At 39.6% G+C, this 23,584-nt stretch overlaps 1 protein-coding gene across 2 annotated transcripts; it reads right to left on the bottom strand.

The window, feature by feature from the left end:
• Positions 1-3,953: 3,953 nt before the first annotated feature.
• Positions 3,954-23,413, bottom strand: atp10b (ATPase phospholipid transporting 10B). Of its 2 annotated transcripts, XM_008420043.2 has the most exons (22): positions 17,991-18,631; positions 17,504-17,613; positions 17,038-17,242; positions 16,716-16,801; positions 16,300-16,406; positions 15,729-15,860; positions 15,404-15,531; positions 15,012-15,264; positions 14,138-14,334; positions 13,173-13,343; positions 10,620-11,124; positions 10,421-10,521; positions 10,207-10,333; positions 9,918-10,102; positions 7,166-7,433; positions 6,682-6,758; positions 6,471-6,596; positions 6,172-6,372; positions 5,987-6,067; positions 5,791-5,895; positions 5,356-5,543; positions 3,954-4,376 (listed from the first exon to the last, which is right to left on the bottom strand). In XM_008420043.2, exons 2-22 carry the CDS (start codon positions 17,605-17,607, stop codon positions 4,091-4,093), a joined length of 3,633 nt encoding a protein of 1,210 aa, XP_008418265.2. In that variant the 5' UTR covers positions 17,608-17,613; positions 17,991-18,631; the 3' UTR covers positions 3,954-4,090. The 2 variants fall into 2 exon arrangements, with proteins under 2 accessions (XP_008418265.2, XP_008418264.2); XM_008420042.3 differs by lacking the exons at positions 17,504-17,613; positions 17,991-18,631 and adding an exon at positions 22,867-23,413.
• Positions 23,414-23,584: the final 171 nt, after the last annotated feature.

The following is a 23,584-nucleotide window of genomic DNA, read 5'->3' as shown; positions in this document are numbered from 1 at the left end:
TCTACAAAGTGTCGCGTTACTCGTTACATCCAAGTCACGTTGAGCTTTTTTTCCGTTAAAATGTGAAGTTCAGGGATTTAAGGTGGCGCCGTAAAATCCGAGCAATAACGTGACTTAGTGTCTGTTGTCACCCATCGGCTCCACCTTTACTCGCACGCGGAGCTCCAAGACATGCGCAGTGGTTTCCTCTGAGCGTCAGTAATATAATAGCGCTGCATAAAACATAAGATATGGCGACATGTACAATCAGCAGCGCTTCGCTTTCACAGACGGGACTTCGTCCAATTTTTAACGTCACTTGGAAGGAAAGCTTAAAGAAAGGTAAGCTCCGTGGACGTGATGCTAGCAAAGCTAGCTGTATTTACTGAAACACATGTTGCATCTGCGATGAAAAAAAGTTGTCACTCATGCGCTAAATTATTGTGTGGAGGTGTTGGCTGAGGTGTTGCATATATGGGACAACACTGTGACGTAAGTGCAATATAGTAATATGACATTCATGGACGATCCGATTCTTCTGGACGGATCTTAACCAAGTCCTATAGTGCTGAAGCCTCACTGAGAGCCGTTCTTTGTTCTTGTAATGCTCTGCGTACACTGCAGTAGCTATTTTATTTCATTAAAATATCTTTATATTTAATTGGTGAATAAATAAAACAAGAACGTAGGAATGCAGAGCATGCTCATTGCTCTTTGTTTTCGTCACTTGTCATGGTGGCAGATGTTGCAGCAGGAGGGAGGATGAGAACAGTCACGGTGCTCCTCCTGCTTGGTTACTTCTTGCTTATTGGGCCTTGAACAGTGTTCATAGTTGAGCGTTGTTAATTGCTATGTTTAATGGTGCAATTTCTGACATTGGCAATATGGGCAACCGCCCAGGGTGTTATTTCTTTAGGGATGGCAGGAGACCTCTGTGTATTGTGGCACAGAGATGAAAGCAAAACAGAATGAAGAAGAGTTTGAATTGTCACTGGATAATTTATTTCAGCTCTAAGTGTTTAATATCTAGGTGTTTTTATGGGAAAGTGAATCTTTCAGATCAATTTGAGAAGCAATTTTGATAGGTGCACTTAATTTTATTGTCATGTAGCACGGGGTGCTGGTTTTGATTTGGTCTTGGGTTCAGTGGTCCAGACTACAACTCTGCTATGTGGCTCCTTGGTTCCATGTCCTCCTCTGCCAGTTGGATTTCTTTCAAAATAAATGTGTGGCAAAAAAAGTGAAGTTCATGCTGTTAGGACAGGAGATGAGATGTTTCCATCCCTGAAATTATGATGCATAGAATCACATATCTAAGTCTATACTATGTTACAGAGTAAACTCAATAAAAACATGCTTTATCTGTGGCATTGTTCATTAAAATGGCACATTACTGATGTATTAAAATTAAATACGATTGGTACACTTAATGATATTAGTGATTAGGCAATGCATTCAGCAAGTACTTTTACTTTTAATACTTAAGTATTTTCAAAAACCAGTACTTTTTTACTTTTACTTAAGTAAAATGTTAATGTGGTACTTTGACTTTTACTTGAGTACATTTTTGTCTGTGTATTTGTACTTTTACTTAAGTACCTTTTTTGAGTACTTTCTCCACCACTGTATATATGTCTCTGAGCCATTTTTTTTCACATTAGATGTAAATGTTTTAAGGTTATTTAATTGTTTGATTACTGTTGGCAAGCTGTTTCTAGTCTGGAAGAACCAAACACAAATGGCAAAAACAAATTGTCTGTATGGTTTATCCATAAAGTAATAAAAAGTAAATTAACGTTCCTAGAGTAAAATGTGCTTAAACATACTTATGAATACAATATTAATGTTAATATTAATTTACAAAGTCAACATCAATTACAAAGAAACAAAATGACAAGGCAACAGGAAAACTAACAAGAAATAAATAGGTATTTCAGTTCTATGCAAAACCTTTGGATGGATGGAGAGCACAGTAAAAATGAATAGTTTTTCAAAATCATATGCACATTTTATAATGCATTTCATAAAATGATCTGGAACTTGTAGTTTTATTTTTCACCGTGCACTGAGGATCGATCGCTAATTGATGCATTCTGTAGCTTTGTGAATTTCCCCTGTAAATTTCCACTCAGGCTCTGTAAGAGGTGAGGGTCTGCCATCTAGTGGTTGCTCTAACTTGATGCAACAAACGTCATCAAATAATGCTCTTTATTTTTTATGTTGCATTCCTCTGTTTAAGCTTTTCTTTAGGCTTGGAGTGCTTTTATTTTAATTATCAGCTTCTGCCTTAGCTGGACTGAAGCCAGGAGTGAAAACTTGAGATCAAGAAAGAACAAGTGTTTCCAGTTTATTGTGTCACACCTTAACATAAAAGCACGATGGGTGTATTTGTGGCAGTTTGTTTTTGCTTCTTCTGCACATTTAAAGTTTTAATTAAGTGGTTTTTACATGTTATGTTTTATTTCAGTTTTTTGTCTTTTTATCTAAAAGGACCGAATGTACTCATAACCTGTTAAATGTGGTTGTTTGGTGACTGGCTCTTATCTCTTGGCTTATCCTGAATCAAAACTCATGCTGAGTTTTTGCATGAGGAAGAAATATTGGGGGAATGTGATATCAAGTATCAGTAATCAGCAAATTGGCATTTGGGTTAGATTGTGACAGATTAGAACAAAGTGGGGTTTTGCCAAAATGGAGAAATTTGCTTAAAGGAACAATAATCTTTGTTCTGTTCTGTCCTGTTAAACCTACTCAGTTCCTCTTACCTCCTTTTCCTTAGTTTCGTAAACCAGCTTTTATTAAGCAAGAGTGAATTTCACTCAGAAGCTGGTGTTTTCTTTTGAAATAAATTTGTTGTTGTTGTAGAGCAGAACGGATTTATGCTTCCAGTCTTAAATTTGTCTATGCATGCATCACATCTTAGTTATATATTGACACGAGTTGGCTAAATTAGGAAACAGATTCATATCTGTGTATAAATGTTGTTCGCCTTTATGCTGATTGTTATGGTTTTATTTTTGGAAGTATGTGATCACATAGGAAACATTTGATTAAATGATTGGGCTTTTACACTAAAAACCTTTCAAATAACATTTTTACCATGTTGCCATCCTGAATTTAGGTAATTATAGGGCAGCAGGGGTCTCATGGTGGTCTTAAACGTGATCAGACCTCATTCAGTTTGATTATGCATGTTTAGATTTCAGTGCAGCCATATTGCCGAGGGAATAATGCTGTTGCAATTTATTGAGTGTAATCGGCTCCGAGTATCAAAGTGAATACTGGAATGCAGGTTTTTCCAGAAAAACAAGCAGAGCCGACTCACTCTACCTGTAATCGGATGTGACATCATCATGTCCTTTATGATGTTAATGAACAGGTAGCTCAAGTCATCTATGAAACTGGTAATTATGTTTCTTATTGTTGTTGTTCTTAGAAACACAGTGTCACAGCTCTCGTGTGGCGAATCCAAATCTAAGCAGTCTGAATCCCTGCTTCCCTGTGTCCCGTGTGACCTTCTCACAGCCCTTCATTTTCACCGCTAGAGGGCAGCAGGGATCTAACTGCAGGCGGCGGCGTGTTATATAAGCTGAGCCGCTGCTGTATAATGAAGTATGCCCATGATAACTCAGCCCTTTTTTACAAGTGGATGTGCTTGTGCACACTCCATTTCCATAAAAAGCTCCAGGATTTGCAGCATAGAAACCAATTTTCCACCTGATTCATTTTCGTTTTGGATTTTGCTTGTTTTAATGAAGATGCTCCAACAGCATACGCGCTAAATGTTCACAATCGCTTTATTGGTTTGGCCTGAAACAGGTGAGGGGATAATATTGGAGACATTAGAGGAAGGTGCTTCTTTTTAAGGGTGGGTGGCCACTAACTGGGTTAGCACCGCCTCCTGAAAGCCCACCGGGATTGTAACAGGCTTATGTATTGCTTTGTTATGATGAGAAGAGGAAGACGGGTCTGTGCATGCTTTAATTAAGCAGTTTATTGCAAAATTAACTACAGTCAGAGAGCCACACATGTGCCAGTTAAGATATTTACAGTTTCCTGAATAAATTATCATCACAGCGATTCTCGCCTTCCATCCGGTTGCCTCCGTTTCTCACGTGTGCATAGCCCTCTGACGGCTCTCCGTGATGACGTTCAGGCTAAGATCATCCCCCATGAAATCAGAGTCGGGGAGAAACTCGGGGAAGAAGTCCGCAGGGGTCTCCAGGGTAGGAGAGGGTGGGTCAGAAAGCTCGTAGCGTTTGGCCGGTGCTCCACCCCTGAAGCCCCTCCACTCCTTGATCCACTGGTCCCTGGTAGAAGGGTCCATCCGGTCCAGCTGCCTGCCTTGCAGGAGCGGGGAGGGGGCGACAGAGTTCTTCAGCACATGAAACGTGTACCTGAGGGAAAGAGCGCGGTGATGAGAAAGTAGGCCAGTGAAAAACATATAGGCTTTTGATGTAAATCAGAGCGCTCTCTCTAAAAAATCAGCACTTTCAGAGGAAGCAGGGAGGAAGACGATTAAAGCAGCAGCTGATCCTCGACGTTAATATTAACATGACGCGTTTACAAATCTGCAAATGTAGTTGCAGTATAAGGTTATTGAGCTGAATAAGTCAAAAAGAAATGCAGAAAAATAAAATAGGTATGATCTGATTTACATGTTGAAAACATACTAATACACAGCTTGCAGCTATGCAAATGCTCCAAGTTTTATATTTGTAAAGCAAAGAGAAAGGAAACTTGGAAAAAATATGTCAAGCTATAATCCTTTCTATTTCTTAGCTTCCCATTCGTTGTGCTGACTGACTGTTATAGTGAACTATATGAATGATTATATTAAGTTAAAATGCAGTTAGGAGTGAATTTTTGACCTTCAGCACTCACAAAATAATTTTCCTTGTTCGAACTCATGAAAAATATGTGTCCCTTTCATAAAAAGTGGGACAACGTCTTGATAGCATTCACTACAATTTATCAGTCTTCAGCTATTTTGTAACTAATTCTAAATTTAAGACAACAAATTCTGACATTTTTACTGTGCAATTGTTAATCTCTGTAGGATATTATCTGAGGATTGTTAATTTTTTTTATTCAGTAAGAACTTTTTATTACATTTCAAAGCAAAAATTAAAAAAAAAACTAGAAAAAAATACAATGTTTATATACATTTTTAATTCTTTTTTTTTTTCCAATTTTTATACATTATCAGACAGTTTCTATTACCATTTTGTTTAAGGATGAAAGACAGATTAGAAAAATCCTTTTTTTTTTATTTAGTGCTTTATCAGTATACTAATAAGTGCATTATTTTCAACAGAAAGTGTTGTAAAAATAAATTAGTGCAATAAATCACAGATGCAGAGAGGAGGACTGTACCTGGGCAGCAGAGCCACCACGGTGCAGAGGGTGACGATTAGGTAGAACATGGGGTCGGCCATCTGGTTCTGGAGGATCCAGTAAGGATTGGATGGAGGATTACAGGTAACACAGACGGCGGTGTAGGCCAGCGTCACAATGAAGTACAGCGCCACACTGCCCAGCATGATGACCCAATGGACCAACGTCTAACCATACAATCAGAAACAAAACGAAAGAATTACACAAACTGGCATTAGCAATGTCTGGTTAGTGCAATTTTTATGTAAAAAATTTTATGGAACTTCAGATAGTTGTTGAGTTAAAAGTGGTTTTATGAAATGGTTTAGATCAGCCAGAAGGGAAGAAACTATCATATCACAGCAAGCAATCTGAACAAACCTAAATCTATTCCAAAAACTAAAGTATCGGTTTAAATATCACTTCAGCACTCACCCATGATTTGACTTCGATGCCAAGATGCAGCAGGATAGTAAATAAAGCAGCTGTGTTGAGCGGCGTGCCAAAGGTGAAAAGATCAACGTCTGAATCCTGGTAAGCCTAACGGGAGAATAAAATAAATTGTCAAATGTTTGGCAGAGTGACTAATAGATGAATTACTGCGACTTATAATGACAGATGTGTTTCCTACCAAATATGGAATGAAGAAGCAGACCAGACTTTGATAGAAAGCATCCAATATGGAAATCCAGAAAGTTAAAAAGTTGTATTCCTAAATTTAAAAAAAAAGACACATATTTACATACAGTAGTAAAATCAACAATTGAAAGTCATAGTTACTAAAACTGTTACTTTGAATGTATTTCCTTCACTTACCCCTTTTCCCTGACCAGTCCGGTACAGTTCAGGAACCCCTTGCAGCATCTCTACTGAAACATCTTTGTCAAAGATGCCAAACATGATGGGTGGAGTGGAGGTGAAGAACAGGTTGAAGAAGATCATCAGCCAGTAGTCGATCATTGTTGTGGCAGTGAATCCACAGAAGAACTGATACCAGAACAGCAAGTTCACGTAGGCCTGAGGAGCGCGTTGAAAGGCACCGTTATTTTTTCTTTATAACAGAATACACAGATCACTCATACAGCAGAGCACTCTGACTCGGATGCAACACTCACCACATTCTTGTAGAAGAAATAAATGATCATGTTGGCCAGTCGAGTGTAGCACCAGTGTCCATGGACGAGGACAAGCTTTTTCAGGTGCTTGAAGCGTGATATGGCAAAGTCGCTCGCCATGACCGCCTGAAAAGACCAAAACACCCAACACACTGTGATTCAGTCTGGGAGCAGGACGGATGTAAAGGTCTTTACAAAAATCAGTTCCCACCTGCATGCCCTCCTGACCGGATATCCCAATGCCAACATCAGCTGCTTGGATCATGTTGACATCATTTGCACCGTCACCTGCGAAAAACGTTTGAAGCATTATTACCTGTGTGGTCACTTTTTAAATTTTTTGTAAATTTTTTTTATTGACCCTAAAGGTTGTCACTTCGTACCGCTTAGTAAACACAGATCACTCAAGATTAGGTGTTTAATGAGAACACTAATAAATTAGTGCCTCAGGTTAACTCTGCTGGTCTACCAGTTGTGTCTGGTTTCATACACACTTGTGTAAATCCAGAGAAAAAAGTCAAATATAATTGGTTCATTTTGCAAGCAACATTACTGTAAAAAAAGTTACGTATAATTGATGTGTAGCTTCTTAACCAAACAAACCTTAAAATGATAAAGAAGCGAATAAAAGGAAGAGGTAGCTGCCATAGGAGAAGATTATAAACAAACACAATATAAATTCTACTTTAACTTACCTACAGCTAGCGTCATGACTTTGAGTTTCTCCCTGACCAGTTTCACCACTGCGCTCTTTTGCAGGGGCGTCACTCTGCAGCAGAGAACCGAGCGGCAGTGTTTCGTCAGTTCTACGAACCGCTCCTGCAGGTCAGGCGACTTAGCCATATCTAGAGTGTTTCCATCAATCACCAGAGAAATGTTCTGGGTGGTGCCAACGTTGCGAGGGTCGTCTCTGTACCTCCTCACCTCCTCCAGAGTGCAGTCCAGGATGGCTGTGCACGTAACCTGGAAAAAAACAGAAGCTTCTAATAACTTGATATTTAGCTAAAGATGCATTTTTTTTTTTACAATATAAAAAAAGGATATGTTTGCCTAATGAACCAAGTAATGTTTTTCAAAAATGGCCAGAAAATAAATAGAGATGACACAGTAGAAATCCGCTCTTTAACAGGACACAGATTACTGTCCGTGCTGAGTCAGGCTCTGGTCCCATTAGATTCATCATTATTGCGTCTGAATAGCTCCAGACGTAGCCAAAAGAAGGTAGTCATGATGACTGCTCCACTTTTTAGTTTTTCTAAAAACAGATTACAGTTCTCGGTGAAGTTCATTAGTGTTGGTGGGAAGGTGGATGTGGGAGGTCGTCTCTCCAGTGGTCACTGAGTTATGGTTGTAAGCAAAAAAAAAAAGTTCATTAAAGTGTATTTCCTGAGAGGGTTGAATATTAGACTGGTAATTAGATATGAAAGCATTAGTTATGGTGTTGGGGGGTATCTCACTCCATTCGTCATCAGTCACTGGTGCCTCCGAGGGACACACAGCAGCCCCACTTATTTCAGACAGATCCACGTGTATCCCTTAGAGCTACCAAGTAATTTTTTATCCAGCCAGGGCCAGAAGGAAAAGACATGGTCAAGTCATTATGAAAGGCTTGTTCCTGCGCAACCACATTTTAATGACCCGAGTGAGGAAGGCCCCCCCACACCGTACACCTTATCACGCTCTAATGGAAAGTTAGGGTGTAAATTTTTGTTTAAATGTAGAAGGGGTCAAATGAGTGGAGACGTTTAAGTCGGAAACAGGAAACGTCTTGAGGTTGCACCTCGGAAAATCCTCGTAAGACACTTATTACAAACAAGATATATGTGAATACGAATACAGACAAAAGTATTATACGTTTAAAATATTATTATATATTCATTAAAAAATGTTTGTGTTGGTCAAATATTTTATTGTACTGCTGGAATTCATCTTTACATGTATGACTTCATTCATTATGACATTATGTGAACATAAGATATAATGCGAAACATAATTGTGACTCATTTTTTGACAGTAAATGTGATAAAAATAGGCAACCAGTTTCACATCTTGTTTTACTTTTTGACCATTCATACAATAATATAGAGTTAGCCTTGTGCAAATAAATGTTGAAATATTCTTGTCTCAAATCTGGAAAGCTTCTTGATACAAAACAGGATCTAAACGGGCATGAGAAATGCTTGTTGAGAGGTTTCGTCAGTGCATGATTGAATTTGCTGGGCATAATTGGGAAAAGTCCACACCTAATTAAGGTCCTAAAGTCAATTTTCTATGCATTAATGTGGGAGGCGAGAGGCAGCCGAGGCTGGAGTCCCGCTCCGCTCTCGCAGTAGCTGAACACAGCAACTGCACTCAACAGTAACGCAATACAAGCAGCAGGAAATGACATCATGGAGGTTTTGTTTAGAAGAAATGTTAAACCTGAAATGCAAATTCAAAAACCTGTTCTGTTTGATATTTAAGGATTATTATATGTTAATAAAGTGAAAAAAAACATGAACTGAGTTGAGTTTTGACGTAAAATAAAAAATATGAACAGAGCTCCCCTCTGTCAATATGAGAAAAACACTTTAAATGAAAAACAATATGATTTTATTAGGAATAGAAACACATCGTACCAGACCAATAAGTCTGGGTTTTTTGATATGAGGTATTGTGACTCTGCACTCAGGGAGCTCCTCAGTCAGGGGATGGTAAACAATCATCAGAGTTATCTGTCAGTCACGTCTGACTATTTCATCACTTACATGGGTAAGTAGGGGATATGCACCCTCTGTGTTGCAAACAGTGTGAGAAATATAAGAAAATATCTCCTCATTTCTGATATACTGGTCCTTAAGAACTCTGAACATGATTGATCTTTTATTCACAACCTAAAAACACACAAACCGATAAAATCTCCTACTGCTCTACAGCGAATGCAGATTTGGACAAAAAGAAAACAAAATTGCAATATAAACTTTTGTTTATTAATTAACAGGGATGGACCAAGAAATCATATTGTAACCAAATTATAGGATTTTCAATTTGACCAACCAGCTGAAAGCTCTTTTTCAATGAATAAACCATGAGTAAAACAACACTCTTCAGTGTGGAAACTGGTCCAGAGGAAAGACAGCGGTTCTCAGCACGAGACTAAGACGTTTTTTATGAGGAACATGTCAGCTGTTGATTCCAACTGTTTGACAAAGAAATAAACTTTCACTTGTTCATAAAAGCACCTGTCAGTCACAAAGCATCCATCCATCCATCCATCCATACACACACACACGCACGCACGCACGCACACACATACATACATAAACTGTCATCAAAAGGCTGTGTTAAGTATTTTTATACCTTTACTATAAAGTTGTGACTTTATATATATATATATATATATATATATATATATATATATATAAAAAACGGTGCCACGCTCAGTGAAGCAGCCTGCTGCCTCCTCACCTTGTTTTTGCAGCTCATGTTAATCACCAGGTCTTCCTCCTCCAGTAGCCTGCAGGCATAGCCGATGTTGACAGCCGTCTCTGGCTTGTCACCTGTCAGCACCCACACATGGATCCCTGCCTCCCGCAGAGCCACAATGGTGTCTGGGACGTTCTCCTGCAGACGGTCCTCAATGCCAGTTGCCCCTGTAGGAGGACAAATATCCCGAGACAGGCATCATTCACACGATGATCTCGTCACGAGGACGTGCCTCTCTAGTGCTGGGAATGGAGGGGTTGATGGGTGTTACCTAGCAGGGTGAGGTTTGTCTCCAGCTGCACAGCAGTTTCCGTGATGAGCTCCTCTCTGCACTCCATAGCAGCCTGCGCCCTTTTCCTCTCACCTAGCCAGCTTTGATACGTGCTCTCACTCACAACCTGTCACAGATGAAGAGAAATTATGAAAACAAGTTAATGTACAGTAGGATAAATGATAAATGATGTGAATTTCTAAGGATTTCATACTTTTTTTGTGATGCAGAGTGTGCGGAGGCCCTCCTTTGCATAGCAGTCAAGGTGGTATTGGGTGTCAGCTGCTATATTTTTCTCAATTCCACTGAAGTTTTCTAGAAGCAGAATCGGAAATGTTCACTCACAATAAGCTCGATTTATTAAGTATGAACGAAATGCATCTAGAAATGTCCTTTTTTTGACCAGCATGTACCTGCATAAGGTGTTCCAAGTAGCTCCATAATGGAGTAGTCTGCACCTTTAGTGTACAGCACGTAGTCTTTGGTGACTGGGTGTCTCACCAAAACAGACATCCTCTTTCTGTTGGAGTCAAAGGTCAAGGTGTCCAGCACCTCAAACACCAGGTCCTCCCCAGATGGGAGCCTCACAGTCACACTGTCAGGGGTCCGTGCCAGCAGGATGAAGCCATATGCTCTGGCTGCGTACACCAAGGCGGCCTCATCGGGGCTCTCTGCCTCGTAGCACAGTTCCTCCGCCTCTACTATAGTGCTGCCATTTTGAGACGGAGAGTGGAGAGAACAAGTCCGGAGTATGTTTGCGTCTGCTTCGTCCTCCGTCTTTGCGGAGTCTATGACTGGATCTTCTGAGAGAGTGTGGTTCCTCTTGTTGCGCTGGAAGAAAGCCCCGGCTTTTTTCACCAAACTGGAAAAGCTCTCCAAAGGGTCGCGCGTCTGGCTGGAGTGTGGAGACGTGCACTCCTGAGTCAATGTAACAGCATAGCAAAAAGTTATAATGCTATAGTAAGAGACATATTTTATTATGAGCCAAACAAATGAAGCACATTTATAAATAAATAAATATATATATATATATATATATATATATATATATATATATATATATATATATATATATATATAAAATTTAAAGGTTGAAAAACTCACTGCCTTTCGAATGTACTTTGACGCTTGTATTTTATTGCTGACACAAAATAACAAATATGATTTTCAAAACTGTTTCCAAATTTAAAAAGAAACATAAAAAGCAGGGAACGCATTTGTATCCAATCTCTGACAGTCAAGACACAGTAGAACCACCTTTCATAACAGTCACACCTGTAAATCATTTGGCGATCCCTCTGCCAGAATTCATATTTAATTTTTACCCAATCTTATCTTGTAAATACCTCATGATGACTCAGAATGGATGAAGAATGTCTGTGAACATTTCAGGGTTTGCCAGAAACCTGAGTTTTGTTCTCATCCGATCGTTGCTCTCTCCCCTATGGCTTGTGGTAAAGTGGAAATAGCTCTTATATGGCTTTTCTCCTAGAATGGCTTTCTCTGCCACTCTTCTGTAAGAGGCATATTTGTGGAGTGCACCTCTAGTGCTTGTCATGTTAGCAGATTGTTTGACCTGAGTAATGGATTTCCTCTGCAGCGATAGTGGATTAAGCAGTGCTCAGAGATATATTCAAATGTTCAGATATAATTTTATAACTAGCATCTCTAACAGCATTATTCCTGACCTGTCTGCTGTGTTACCTGAGCTCCATGATACTGTTTGTTCACTAATTTTCTCTAATTAACCCCTGATATCTTTATTGCCTGCTATATTTGTACCAAGATTACATTATACAACAGTGGACTTTATTATTTTGTTGACTTTTGAAGGAAATTAGCTTCACCGGACATAATTTAGGGGAATCAGCGATAAGTGAACTGCATATAAATGCACAACACATTGTAAAAAAAAAAAGCACAAACAAATTAAAACCCATGTAGGCCGTCTATTTTCTCTGCACATTAATTTTTTTAATCCATCACATAAATAATCAATAAATTCATTCAAGTCTGTGGTTGTAATATGACACAACGTAGAAAGGTTTCAGAGCTATTACAGTTTTTCTCAGTCACTTTGATGCATTTCCGGAACCATCCTCGACATTTGCGAATACTAAGTGAATGCAGAGTCCCTCACTTTCTTAAAATCCTTTGTTCGTCTCTGAAAAGTAAATATTCGTGTCAACGAACATGTCAGGTCCATCAGAATTTCAAGTCCTCATTTCATCGTTTGTGGATAAGACAGTCAAACTGTTTAGTTGTGTTGTTAATACGACAGTGTCAGTTTATGGATGTTCTGCTGTAAATTAAAGCTAAAACTTAACATGACAAATAATGTAATTTGTATTTGTGGGATATTTCTTAATGGGAAGATTCAGATTTACACCTTTACTGTTAGAATTGTAATTAGTTGATAGATCATGTCACTGTGAAGGAAAAGACAGCAATACAGAGATCCAAGAAAAACAATAAACAAAAGTAGAAATGGGAACATAGGACAATATGTGTGTCGATATGCTTGACATAATGTGATAATATTTTGAATGTTAAGACTTATATGATGAACTTATGCTTAAATGTTGTGATGGTCGAGACAATTCAACAAAGATAATACATTTAAATCGACGTGACAAAAGCAACTGAAATTGTAGTAAAAAGCAGAGCTTTGTACATAATCACTTGCTTCACAGAAATTTTAAACAGCTTTTTTGATGTGCAGAAGAGACAGAATGACCTGAATAAGTAGTTTTAAGAATTAAAATTTTATTCTGAGAAATGAACCGAAGTGACTGAGAAAACCGTGATGCTTTTGCAAAGGGCTGTTACATCTGCTTTCCGTTCGACACGAGAAGACGGCACATTCGAATGGCCAGTTTTCAGTTTTTTTCTTGAAATTGCAGGATACTGATTGTTTAAAACAGAGATAAATTCATGGTTTTGCAGGTCAGTTGCAATAAACTCACCCTCTGAATGTGAGCATTTTCCGTTGAGACAACAACGGTGTTGCAAATGGCAAGAGCCAGGAAGAAGTCCATGTGAGGATCAAAACTTCTGTTGCCGTCTCTGTGGCCACCGCTGCTCTCTGCTCTGCTAATCTGCTGAAGCAGCTTCTGGTCTGGAATCACCTCAGTTTCCTGGAGGAGCAAAAGTTAATCAGTTTGCTAATTAAATACTGCCTGGGTGCTGATAAACCATGTCTCAGTTACATTAAGTTCTCCCAAAGCTGACGTAATAGACTCGGAGAAAGTTTTTCTCATTGAAACTTTCCACTCAGTCGTGTTTGACCATGGATAAGGCAGGCTTAAAAGGCTGAGGAGGCTGAGAAGAGGAAAGCAGCATTATTATATTTTTATTCATAGAGGCATTCTACTCTGCTGGAGACGCAGCGTGAGGAGGAGTAAAAATGGGTTCCATGCTGCGTTTTTCTGTCTCTGTATCTCCTCCCCTTTGCTCTGTAGATTAAAATAGATACAGAGAAACTATACTGTATGTCTAAACACCTATGACTAATCTATAGTGCACATTTACAGTTGATGTAACATTGGTAGTCTGTGCCAAATGGTACTCAGTGTGACCATATGTCCTGTCACAGACACAGGGGCAAAGCTGAGCAATAGCTGACACCGAGAAGCTTGACCATCTGCGGCAGGGACAGGGACCACGAGGCCCTTGACTCAGGGATGAGTCAGATTTGGGTAAACAGATTGACACTATGAGGTTTTCTTTGGGCAGATTTATATGCTGTGAAAGTTTGATATATATTCTTGCTGATTAAAAATGTGTGAATTTTAAATCCTAAAAATGCGCAAACGAGGTTGAAAAGTTGATGAGATGTCGTAGCCCAGTATGACGATGGATGTAATGTCGTGTCTTTGTGCTCCCCTGTCACACGACCTGTAATTTCATAATGAGCGTGTGGTCTTCATACCAGTGGACTGCTGAAGGCCACATCGCTGTGTGCATTCGCTGCCACCTCGCTTTTGCGCCTTCTGCCATGCTGTTGTGCGTCTGCCGGGCCGATGCCCTCAGCTTCCAAGGACCACCTGGTTCGTGGGAGTTGTTGATTCTGGTTGAAGATAACCTTCTCCTCAGACTCAGGCTCATCAATGACATCAAGGCGGATGGCTGGGAGGCAGCAGAGATTTTGTCAAATTAGCCTTGAACTACATTTAGTCATAACAGAGACATAAAACGTATATACATACACACACATATAGTTCTGTGCCTTCCCCTCCGCGCCTTTCCAACTCAGCTCCTTCAGACTAGCGGCAGCAGCGATGAGCTAACACCTGATAGAACTGCACATCTGCTGAGCTTATTTTACAAGCTACTTCTCACTCCAACATTCTTAAGAATGACTGTAAATGGCATAATGGAGGAGTATTGTTGTGGTGATGTGGGAAAGGCAGAGTGTCAGAAACAATAGGAGCATCTTGAAAAGACAGAAGCCAAATTCAAGGTGAAATTACAAAGTCTACTTTTTTAACCCTCTGACTGTCATGAAGACCCACTGGATAACACGTAAGCATTTTGAGCATAACAGTGAAGGGGTTAAGTTAAGTTTGATGTAAACAAAATTTTATAACAACTGGAGGTAACAGAGCTACTGAATTGTGCTATAAAATAGTAATATTTGCCTGGAAAATAACATTTGGATGTGCTTTGCGAAATTCTTTACTGAAATTTTCCTTCATCGAGCGACCATTTAGAATTCCCACAAACTTTAAAATTATCCTCCAGAAGAATTGTCCATAAAAAGCTGAGCAAGGAGCATCATCTTGGTTTCTTAAATGTCTCCTTACCGTTTTCTTTGTGTGGATACTCGGTTCCCATGACGGAGCATCGTCGGAACACCATCTTGTTCTCAGTGAGGGTGCCCGTCTTGTCTGAGAAGACGTATTCAATCTGCCCGAGGTCCTCCGTGATGTTCAGAGCCCTGCACTGGACCCGACTGTCCGTCTCCTCATCGTACAGATCGATGTCATTAGTAATGAAGAAGATTTGACCCACTTTTACCAATTCAATGGACACGTAGAGAGAAATGGGAATCAGGATCTGGGAGGAACGATGAGTGGAAAATAATGCAGAGAGGACAAAGTGGGAAAAAAACCCAAAGTGGACAAGAACTAAAGAGTTAGCTTAATGAGTTTAAACTGAGTTGGAACAACGTATTTGAGTGATGTCTGTCTGACACCTGAAGAAGGATGATCATCGTGAAGAACATGTAGAAACTCTCAAGACTGGGAACGTCCAGGTGACCGTTGCTGTCAGGAACCAGGAAAGAGGGCACACCTGGCAGTGACTCCAACCACAAGTAGTGACCTGCATGGATGAAGACAGCTCCAATGACTTGCTCTCATCATCAAACAGACAGGAAACCTGGACTCCTCATCACATCCCTCCTGCTTTCTCTCTCTTTGTGAAGGATGAGTTTAGACATATGATCAAATTGAGCATGGTTTAATTCAAGAAGCTAACGTCACACAGCGACTTCGCATTTAAGTGATGTGATTTATTACCAAAGGCTCCGATGAGGCACATGGCGAAGAGGAGAATGAGGCAGAAGAAGACGTCTACGTTTAGCTTCCGCTCCAGTTTGCTTCGCTTGTATCTCGACCCGTTGTTGTTGAGCATGGCCTTGGTTTCATGGCCTTGACAATTTCAAAAGAAGGCAATTATTCAAACACTGATGAAAATCCTCATCATATCTTCAGGCTGATATTAGTACAGAAGTAAAAAAATAAGCAAGCTATTTAGATTTTAAAAAAATAAATAAATAAATAAGGAAGCAGTTTGAATAAAAAGAAACAATGCATTAACAGCTTTCATTAAATATATTATCCTGATACTTTTGCCTTTCTGTTAGGATTTGAATTAAAATATTTACATATTTTTGTATTTGTTTTGGTAATTTTGGCTTCGTCCTTGCATTAGCAGCAAGCATCAAACTTACGTCGGCACATTTAGCAAAGCTTAACACACGGATTAAATAAACTGAATCTCAGTGAAGTCAAGGTACAAAACCAAACATGCATCATTTGTCCTGTTGAAAAATTGAAGGCCAAGGCAATCAGCAAGTTGCGAAATTACCTGCATACACCACAAAGCCAACAGCGTGATTCGTGTTTCTCACTGTGCAGCCTCGCAGCAGCAAACTCTCAATGCTGGCGCCCACCTTGTCTTTATCAGGTTTCTCTCTGCAGCGAGGGAAAGTGACAATCGTTTTTACTGTCAGACCTTGTTAGATATTCATTATTGCTGACATGTTCCCCATTAGAGCTCCCCTGCTTTATGTCTGTAAATGAACAGCCTGAGCTGACCGCCTGTAGGAGCTGTGGTGCCCGGGAAAATCGATTATGGTCTATTACCGCCCCAATGACGTGTCGGCTATTATTGAGAAGTCCAGTGAGTGGGTCGGAATTAGTTTTCATGCTTCTTGGTAAGGTTCGGAAGAATAGCTTCTTTTTTTTTTTAAATCTACACCAAATGTGCATTTTAATACTCACACGAAACACTTGAAATGATTCAGATTGTTGTTGGGCCTTTCACACACCACAGCCAAATTGAAGCTCTCCGGTTCAAATCCAAGATTCTGGAAAATAAAACACAATACAACCTCGTTTCTGTACGAATATATACCTTTTATTTTCAGCTCACCAAAACTTGAACAACACAATTACATCTGAATCCTTCTGCCTGCAATCCAAATGTAAGCTCTAATGTATGTGGACTGACTGGTATGTTTTTTGACTTTTGTTTCCCTCTTTGACATTTAACAAGAGAAGCAATGAGTAAGTAATGTCAGAACGAGTCAGCAATATTTCTCACCGCTGCCCAAAGTCCAGAAACAACTGTCCTCTGCTTCAGGTTGGTTTCCCCGTCCAGGTTGGCCGTCTCTATGTGGCAAACGCCGTTAGGGTCGGATGAATAGAGGAGGAGCAGGTCTGCTGGGACGATCTCATTGGAAACTACCCGCACAAAATCTCCCACTCGCACGTCCTTCCAGCGTCTCTCCACATATTGCTTCTCCCTCCTATAGTCAGAGAAGTCACAGTCATGTTTAATAAATTAGAATATACGTCCTGATGGCTCTCGTTTGTCAAATTAAAAGTGCCTTTTGAAAAGAAATAACCTTCAAGCAAAAATAACCTTTAAAATTTGGGCATTAAGCCCACATTTGGGTTTCTAAAAATTGTTTTTGTAGAGGGGTGAAAAACGAGTTCTTAGTAAATTTAAAATGATAATAAAATAGGCACACCTCTAGTTCATACTCACCTGGTGACATTGTTATTACCTGCACAGCAGTGACGTGCGGTGAGGTTCATTGCTGGTGAGGCACTGACTTATGACTTGGACACCATCCATGTTATTGGACCTACGGAAATTTCGCGCATGCATACAACGCTGGGGGGCAAAAAGATTAATCTTTTACCTATCATCCATAGCCGCGTTAACTCTGTGAAACTTAAAAATGTAGGTATTAATTTCGTGCTATGATCCACAGCAAAGTGATCTGTATTCGCCCGCCAAGCTGCGCAGACTCGTTGCCATAGCAACTGACAATAACGCCGCTTCATGTTTTAGGATTTAACACCAAAAAACATTCAAGAATTTTGCACACAGAACAGAACATTTAGTTTGTTGCTGTAGTACGTTTTAGGCTTAATGTTTTATTAATAAATAACTGCTGTGGTAGATACCGCTTCTACTTTACTGAATTATTTAAACATAAACTGTAGCCCACAAAACGCACATTTCATTAAAGAACTAAATAAAAAGACCTTATTGCTGTCTTTCCTTTACATATCAATGAAATCCATGCACCGCTAATTCTGCACAAAAATATCCGTTCATCCAAAGCCAAGTCCATCCTCGGCATGTCTTTTCTACTCCGTTTGAGAATCATCAAACTTTCTTGAAGTAAAACTTTCAGCTCCGGTGTTGGTCTTCCTTTAGTTATCATCTCCTGCTTCAATTGAAAATCCAATTTAGAAAACTGTTTAAGTGTAGAAATGTAGTCTTTCGTGTTGACGTCGGAAGAGAGAAGAAAACAAATATATCGCTGTACTTTACTTATTTACTGTGTGGCTAGCTCTATGCCTAGCTCACTGTGTCTTACTCTGCAGTTGTGCAGTCACAATATCTGGGAACATGATCGCCCCCAGCGGTGAGGCAAGAGAACTGCCTGCCTCACCTCGAGTCTGATCTCTGCCGCTTCTTATCGCACAAACACAAAACACGATACACACACAGTTAGTGACAAAAAACACTATACATTATATACATAAGCGAAATTATGGAAAATCAGTCCATATATTAAATGTTTCTTAGGCATTTTATTGCCGGTGTTACGTCAATCCGCGTTTCCCCATCAGATACGGTTCCCCCTGCGTCTTCTTGCCGCTCCGCCCCGCCCACGCGGCAAAATACGCGCGTGCTCGTGCTGAGCACTGAGGAAGCACGCGCGTAGGGAACTACGGACACCGTGAAAGCTCAAACAACATGTTTCGGCAAAGTTGTCACTTTCTTCACGTTTTTACGGGAAACAAATAGTAATTAATATCAATAGTATTTTGCCGCATGGGCGGGGCGGAGCGGTAAGGAGACGCAGGGGGAACCGTATGTGATGGGGAAGCGCGGATTGACGTAACACCGCGTACAGACAGGATGAACATGCTGTCAGCCAGTGCAGTTAGCGAGAGGTTGCGCAATCGCAGGTGAGGCTCAGCTGGCGGATTGACGTAACACCAGCTTCGCTTCTGAGGATTTGAATGGGAAAATGCGAAAATCCAGCGATTTTGAAGAAAAACTAATCAAAATTGGTTAAGCTAAGTAAAAAATAGATACTTTATAGTACAAAATCACAGAGTGAAAATAGCAATATAAATGATATAATATTATATATTATTTTTCCATGATGACAGGTGAGGCTCTGCCTCCCCTGACCGCACGTCACTGCTGCACAGTGAGGGTGACTAATCATAATGACTTAGCAAAATCATGTAGATATTAAATAATTGTAGGAAAGTTCAGTGGTACTACTGGTACAGTCAGAAACATGAAGGACTGTATAGTTTGTTCAAATTATTTTCTAACCTAATTTGCTATCAAAAATACATTTAAAAATGAGCAATGAAACAAAGCAACATTAACCGTAAAGAGGAAATGGTAATTTTGGATCAGCCGATAAATCTGCTGTGTGTTTGAAGGAGAGAACAGAAAGAAAAGACGTTTCGTGAATGAACTTTTCTGAACTTTGTGAACTGAAACAGTTTCAAGATTTCAAGGAGTGTTTTGCAGTATGGTTAAAAAACCAGCACATCAAGCTGACTGAGCACCGGCAACAGAACGTTGAAAGTATGTTGCCCTGCATGTAGAACCTGATGGGCTAGTTACCACTCAACAACACGCCTCACTCCCAACAAAGCCAGGAGGGGAGCCAGCTGTATTTTTAGGATGTCACATTTGTCACCTTGCATACGTTACTGTACTTTCAAAAATGTCTTTTGTGCGTCAGACAATCTGAGCTTAGATATGAATTGCATGCGCTCCCACTTTGTTTTTACTGCTTTGCAAATGTCTGGAGTTCTTTCTAATGCGCTTTTCATATATTTTTTTTATGAGAAAAAAATATGAATTTTTTCTTCAACACTCTTAACTCCAGCCTAAGATGCAGGCAGGTCAAAAAGCTACTAAACTCAAGAGTTTCAGCAATGTTATGGTTAGTCATGGCAGGAAACTGAGCAAAGAACAAATTTTAAAAGGTAGCAGGAGAATATCAACAGAAGCCAACACAATTATTTCTTTACCTTTTTCTCTTTATCTCAGCACGCATAACCCAATATACTGTCAGGACAAGGATGAATATTAATAAAAAAAATAAGCCTAAACCATACAAATACTTAGACAGACATTCAGAAACCACAAAATTAAATAATCCTAGTCAAGGAGACTACAAAAAGTATATGTAAGTGGAAATAAAATATAAGGAAGTTAGGGTTAGCTTTGACTTTACTAAGATTATTATTATATTGAGCGACATTTTAAAACATTAAAACGAGAGGAATTTCTTTGAGTTCAAATCTACGGTCACTGTATTTTGGATGAAGGATGCCAACAGGGAAAGTGGAAGTTTTCACTTACTCCAATCATAAAAATCCAACATGGCTGCCATGTCTTCCACACAGAGTGTTAGTTGTGGTGATAAACTGTTTGTATCACATAAAATCTTATCACAATCTCTCACAGGTTCTTTGGTGTTTAAATAGATAAAATTAGTGCTGAGGTTATATTTCAAATACCATCAAATTCTGCATGGCAGTAATACACAGATCTGTTGTTATCTATGATGACACTCTTTCTAAAACTTACAAAGAGTGATTACGTCATTGTAATGAAAGAAAATAAATAAAAAGTGAGGTAATTGTTGGTTTATCACATCATTTTGACATTCAGAAATGACATCAAAAACATATTGTTTTTCTTTTCTGATATAGTGCTGCTTTAAATAAAATACAAAATATAATTTGCAGTTAGCTTGTAGAGCTAACATAATTAGTTCATCAGAGCACACAGCAGATAACAGGTCCCACTGGTTTTCCAACTGGAACACAGTTAAGTGGGTTTGATGTTATTTCCAGATCCCGGGTTCAACTTCAGAGTAAATAAATGACCACTAGAAGTATGTTGTGTTTGAAGCAAAATCATTTTTGCTTGAACAATTCATCTTTTCAACTGTGGCTTGCTCATCACAGTTAATCAGTTATTCTGTTTACCCCTTGAATAATTTAAACCACGATTTCTTTTAAGTAGCACTAAAGGTAATCCAAATACCAGAGTTAGAGAATAATAAATCACGTTTCGTATGAATAACTCAGCATTTTGGGACATTGTGCTTGTCGGCTTACTTAAGAAACAGAAAACATCAAGGTTGCTTTAAGATCTGAACACAAAGTCTGAAGCCTTTGCCTGAGGTTAAATTAGCTGAACTCCACACAGACTGCAGACAAGATAACATCTGGGTGAGTCAGCAGATGACACTGGGATGATTTTGTGTAAAGCAAAAAAATAAAAAAAACATTTTAAGAAATTTTTCTCTGCAAAGTGAGTTCATATATCAAATTAGTGAAAGTTTCAGAATGAACTTTAACTTGAGAAATGATTTTAAAACTAAAGGAATTTGTGTATCTGGTTTCTTTGGGGGAAACTATGTGTTAACTTTCAGTCTATGTGCAAATGTACTCTTTCAAACAACACTGAATACAACAAAATGCTTGTAAGGTGGAGGTGGTAATTGGTTATGAAGGTCCTCTACGTGCAGGCAGTTAAGCACTAGCACAGAAAACAATAGCATTTAGCAGCACTATTAAGAGCTGCCGTGCCTAAGCACCACTTGACTGACAAGGGTTTCAGATGGGAAAAAAATAGTATTTGATGACCCATAGGATAAAACATTTCATGCTTCACCTAAAACTATTCAAACAACAATGAGAAAAAAACTACTTGATGGGAAACAGATGGGAATTGGGGCCAAATTTCTATCGTCTGACTGCATTCCACGCGAGGATCTACAGTCAAAGATGACTAGGCTAAACGAATGACTTCTAGTCTGGTTTCTATATGTTATACATGAAAAGATGTGAAAATCCTGAGTTGCTTGAGGAAACATTTATATATACAGCTCTTTACGATGGAAGTTTAGGCGTTCCAGTAAACTCAAAGGACCCTAGTGGACCTGATCAAGCTAATTATTTGATTGCACAAGTGTCAGAATCAACTCTGCATGAAATCTGCCGTCTTTTCTGCATGAACTGGATGAAATCATCTGTGTTTTCTCTCGTCTAAAGCTTTTCAAGCTATTTGATAGCTTTCTGCACCCAGCATAAAAAGTAAGAAAATGTAGTTTGGGTTCATTTTGATGTTTCTTGTATCATTTTTTCTTGATTTCCTTAATTTTTATTTCACCCCAGATGGTGACACATTTGTAAGGAAAATGTATGTGTAGGAATTTCCATGCAGATACGTTGAGATTAGATTTTAGAGCCAGTGGGAATCCTGTAACCACACTTCTTAGGACCATACTTTATCCTCCATGATGGAGGATTCTGGAAATTCTCCAGAATTTTGTCGTGGATTTCCCCACTGAAAACATCTTAGGAGGGCTGCTCACTCGTGACCAACACAATCGTAATGACTTGAAACAAATGCTAGCACAACAGTGAGATGTCAACAATGTTGCAAGAAAAAATATCAACCGAAACAAATGTCCAGGATTAGTTTATAATCATTCAGTGGATCAGTCCTTCTCTTCTTGCACTGTCTAGTTCACAGCATAAAAAAAGGTGTGAGAATGTCTACCATCCTTTGTGAATCTCCTTTTCACCAGCCATTCAAAAATAGAAAACAGCTAACCTTACTGTCTCTGCTTACGTAACACTCAGATGAGGATTTCATCAAACATGCTCACTGTGATGGCGCGAAACGTTGTATAATCTCCCACGCATTCTCTATTTTTAAGTCGAAAATTCCCAAAGGTGTGCTGAGACACAGAGGCGATGAAATTCACAGATGCAGACATACAGGGAATCAGAAACAGATGTGCTGATGTGGTTTACACCTGCCACATCATGCATGAGCGTTCAGAACACGAGAACGTACCTGCTATAGATAAAACACGGCGTGTTGTTGACCTTCCTGTCCGACTGGTACCTCCTGAAGTCCTCCCAACCGTCCTTCAGGGCCGTCAGCAACATTATGACACAGATGGGGATCAGGGCCACCTCAGGCTGGAACGCGTTCACCACGGGGATGAAGTTCAGGATGGCTAAGCCCACAAAGTAGAGGTTTGCCAAGCGGTGAAACTGCTCATAAAGGTTCATGGGAAGGAAGAGCAGCAGCGAGTACTTTGTGGTTTTGATGGCGTTAGAAAGGAAGAAGCGATTGGGTTGCTTCACCTTCTCCAGTCCCTCGTAGGGCAGATTGGACACTAAACTGCGGAGTTCCCTCTCCCGCGCCCTCTGACCTTGCAGAGCATCCCTCACCAGGGCCAGAGGGCTCCTCCACGTCATGATTGGACCGTCGCTTTTGTTTCCTTTCCTCACCAAAGTTCCATTTCCACAGACGTTGAAGGGCTTTCACCTCAGAGCCATCGTCTCCCTCGGTGGTTCACTGTCAGTGAGTGAGGCCTGAGTTGAAACAAGTGACAACATACCTTTCCTAGGACCGCCCCCTTCGCAGTGACAGGTGTGTTTGCATTCCTTACTCTGGAGAGGCAAGATGAATGAACTGAGAGAAAAAAATACGTGCTGAAGAGACTCAGCTGATTTTCACCAAAATTCTTTACATTGTAAAAAGTTGAGTCAGTACTTCATCTACG

The sequence above is a fragment of the Poecilia reticulata genome, chromosome 10 (genome assembly GCF_904066995.2).
Source record: "Poecilia reticulata chromosome 10, P_reticulata-male-v2, whole genome shotgun sequence".
In the NCBI taxonomy this organism is placed as follows: domain Eukaryota; kingdom Metazoa; phylum Chordata; class Actinopteri; order Cyprinodontiformes; family Poeciliidae; genus Poecilia; species Poecilia reticulata.
The sequence above is the reverse complement of the archived record's forward strand: the minus strand, read 5'-3'. Positions and strand labels throughout refer to the sequence as shown.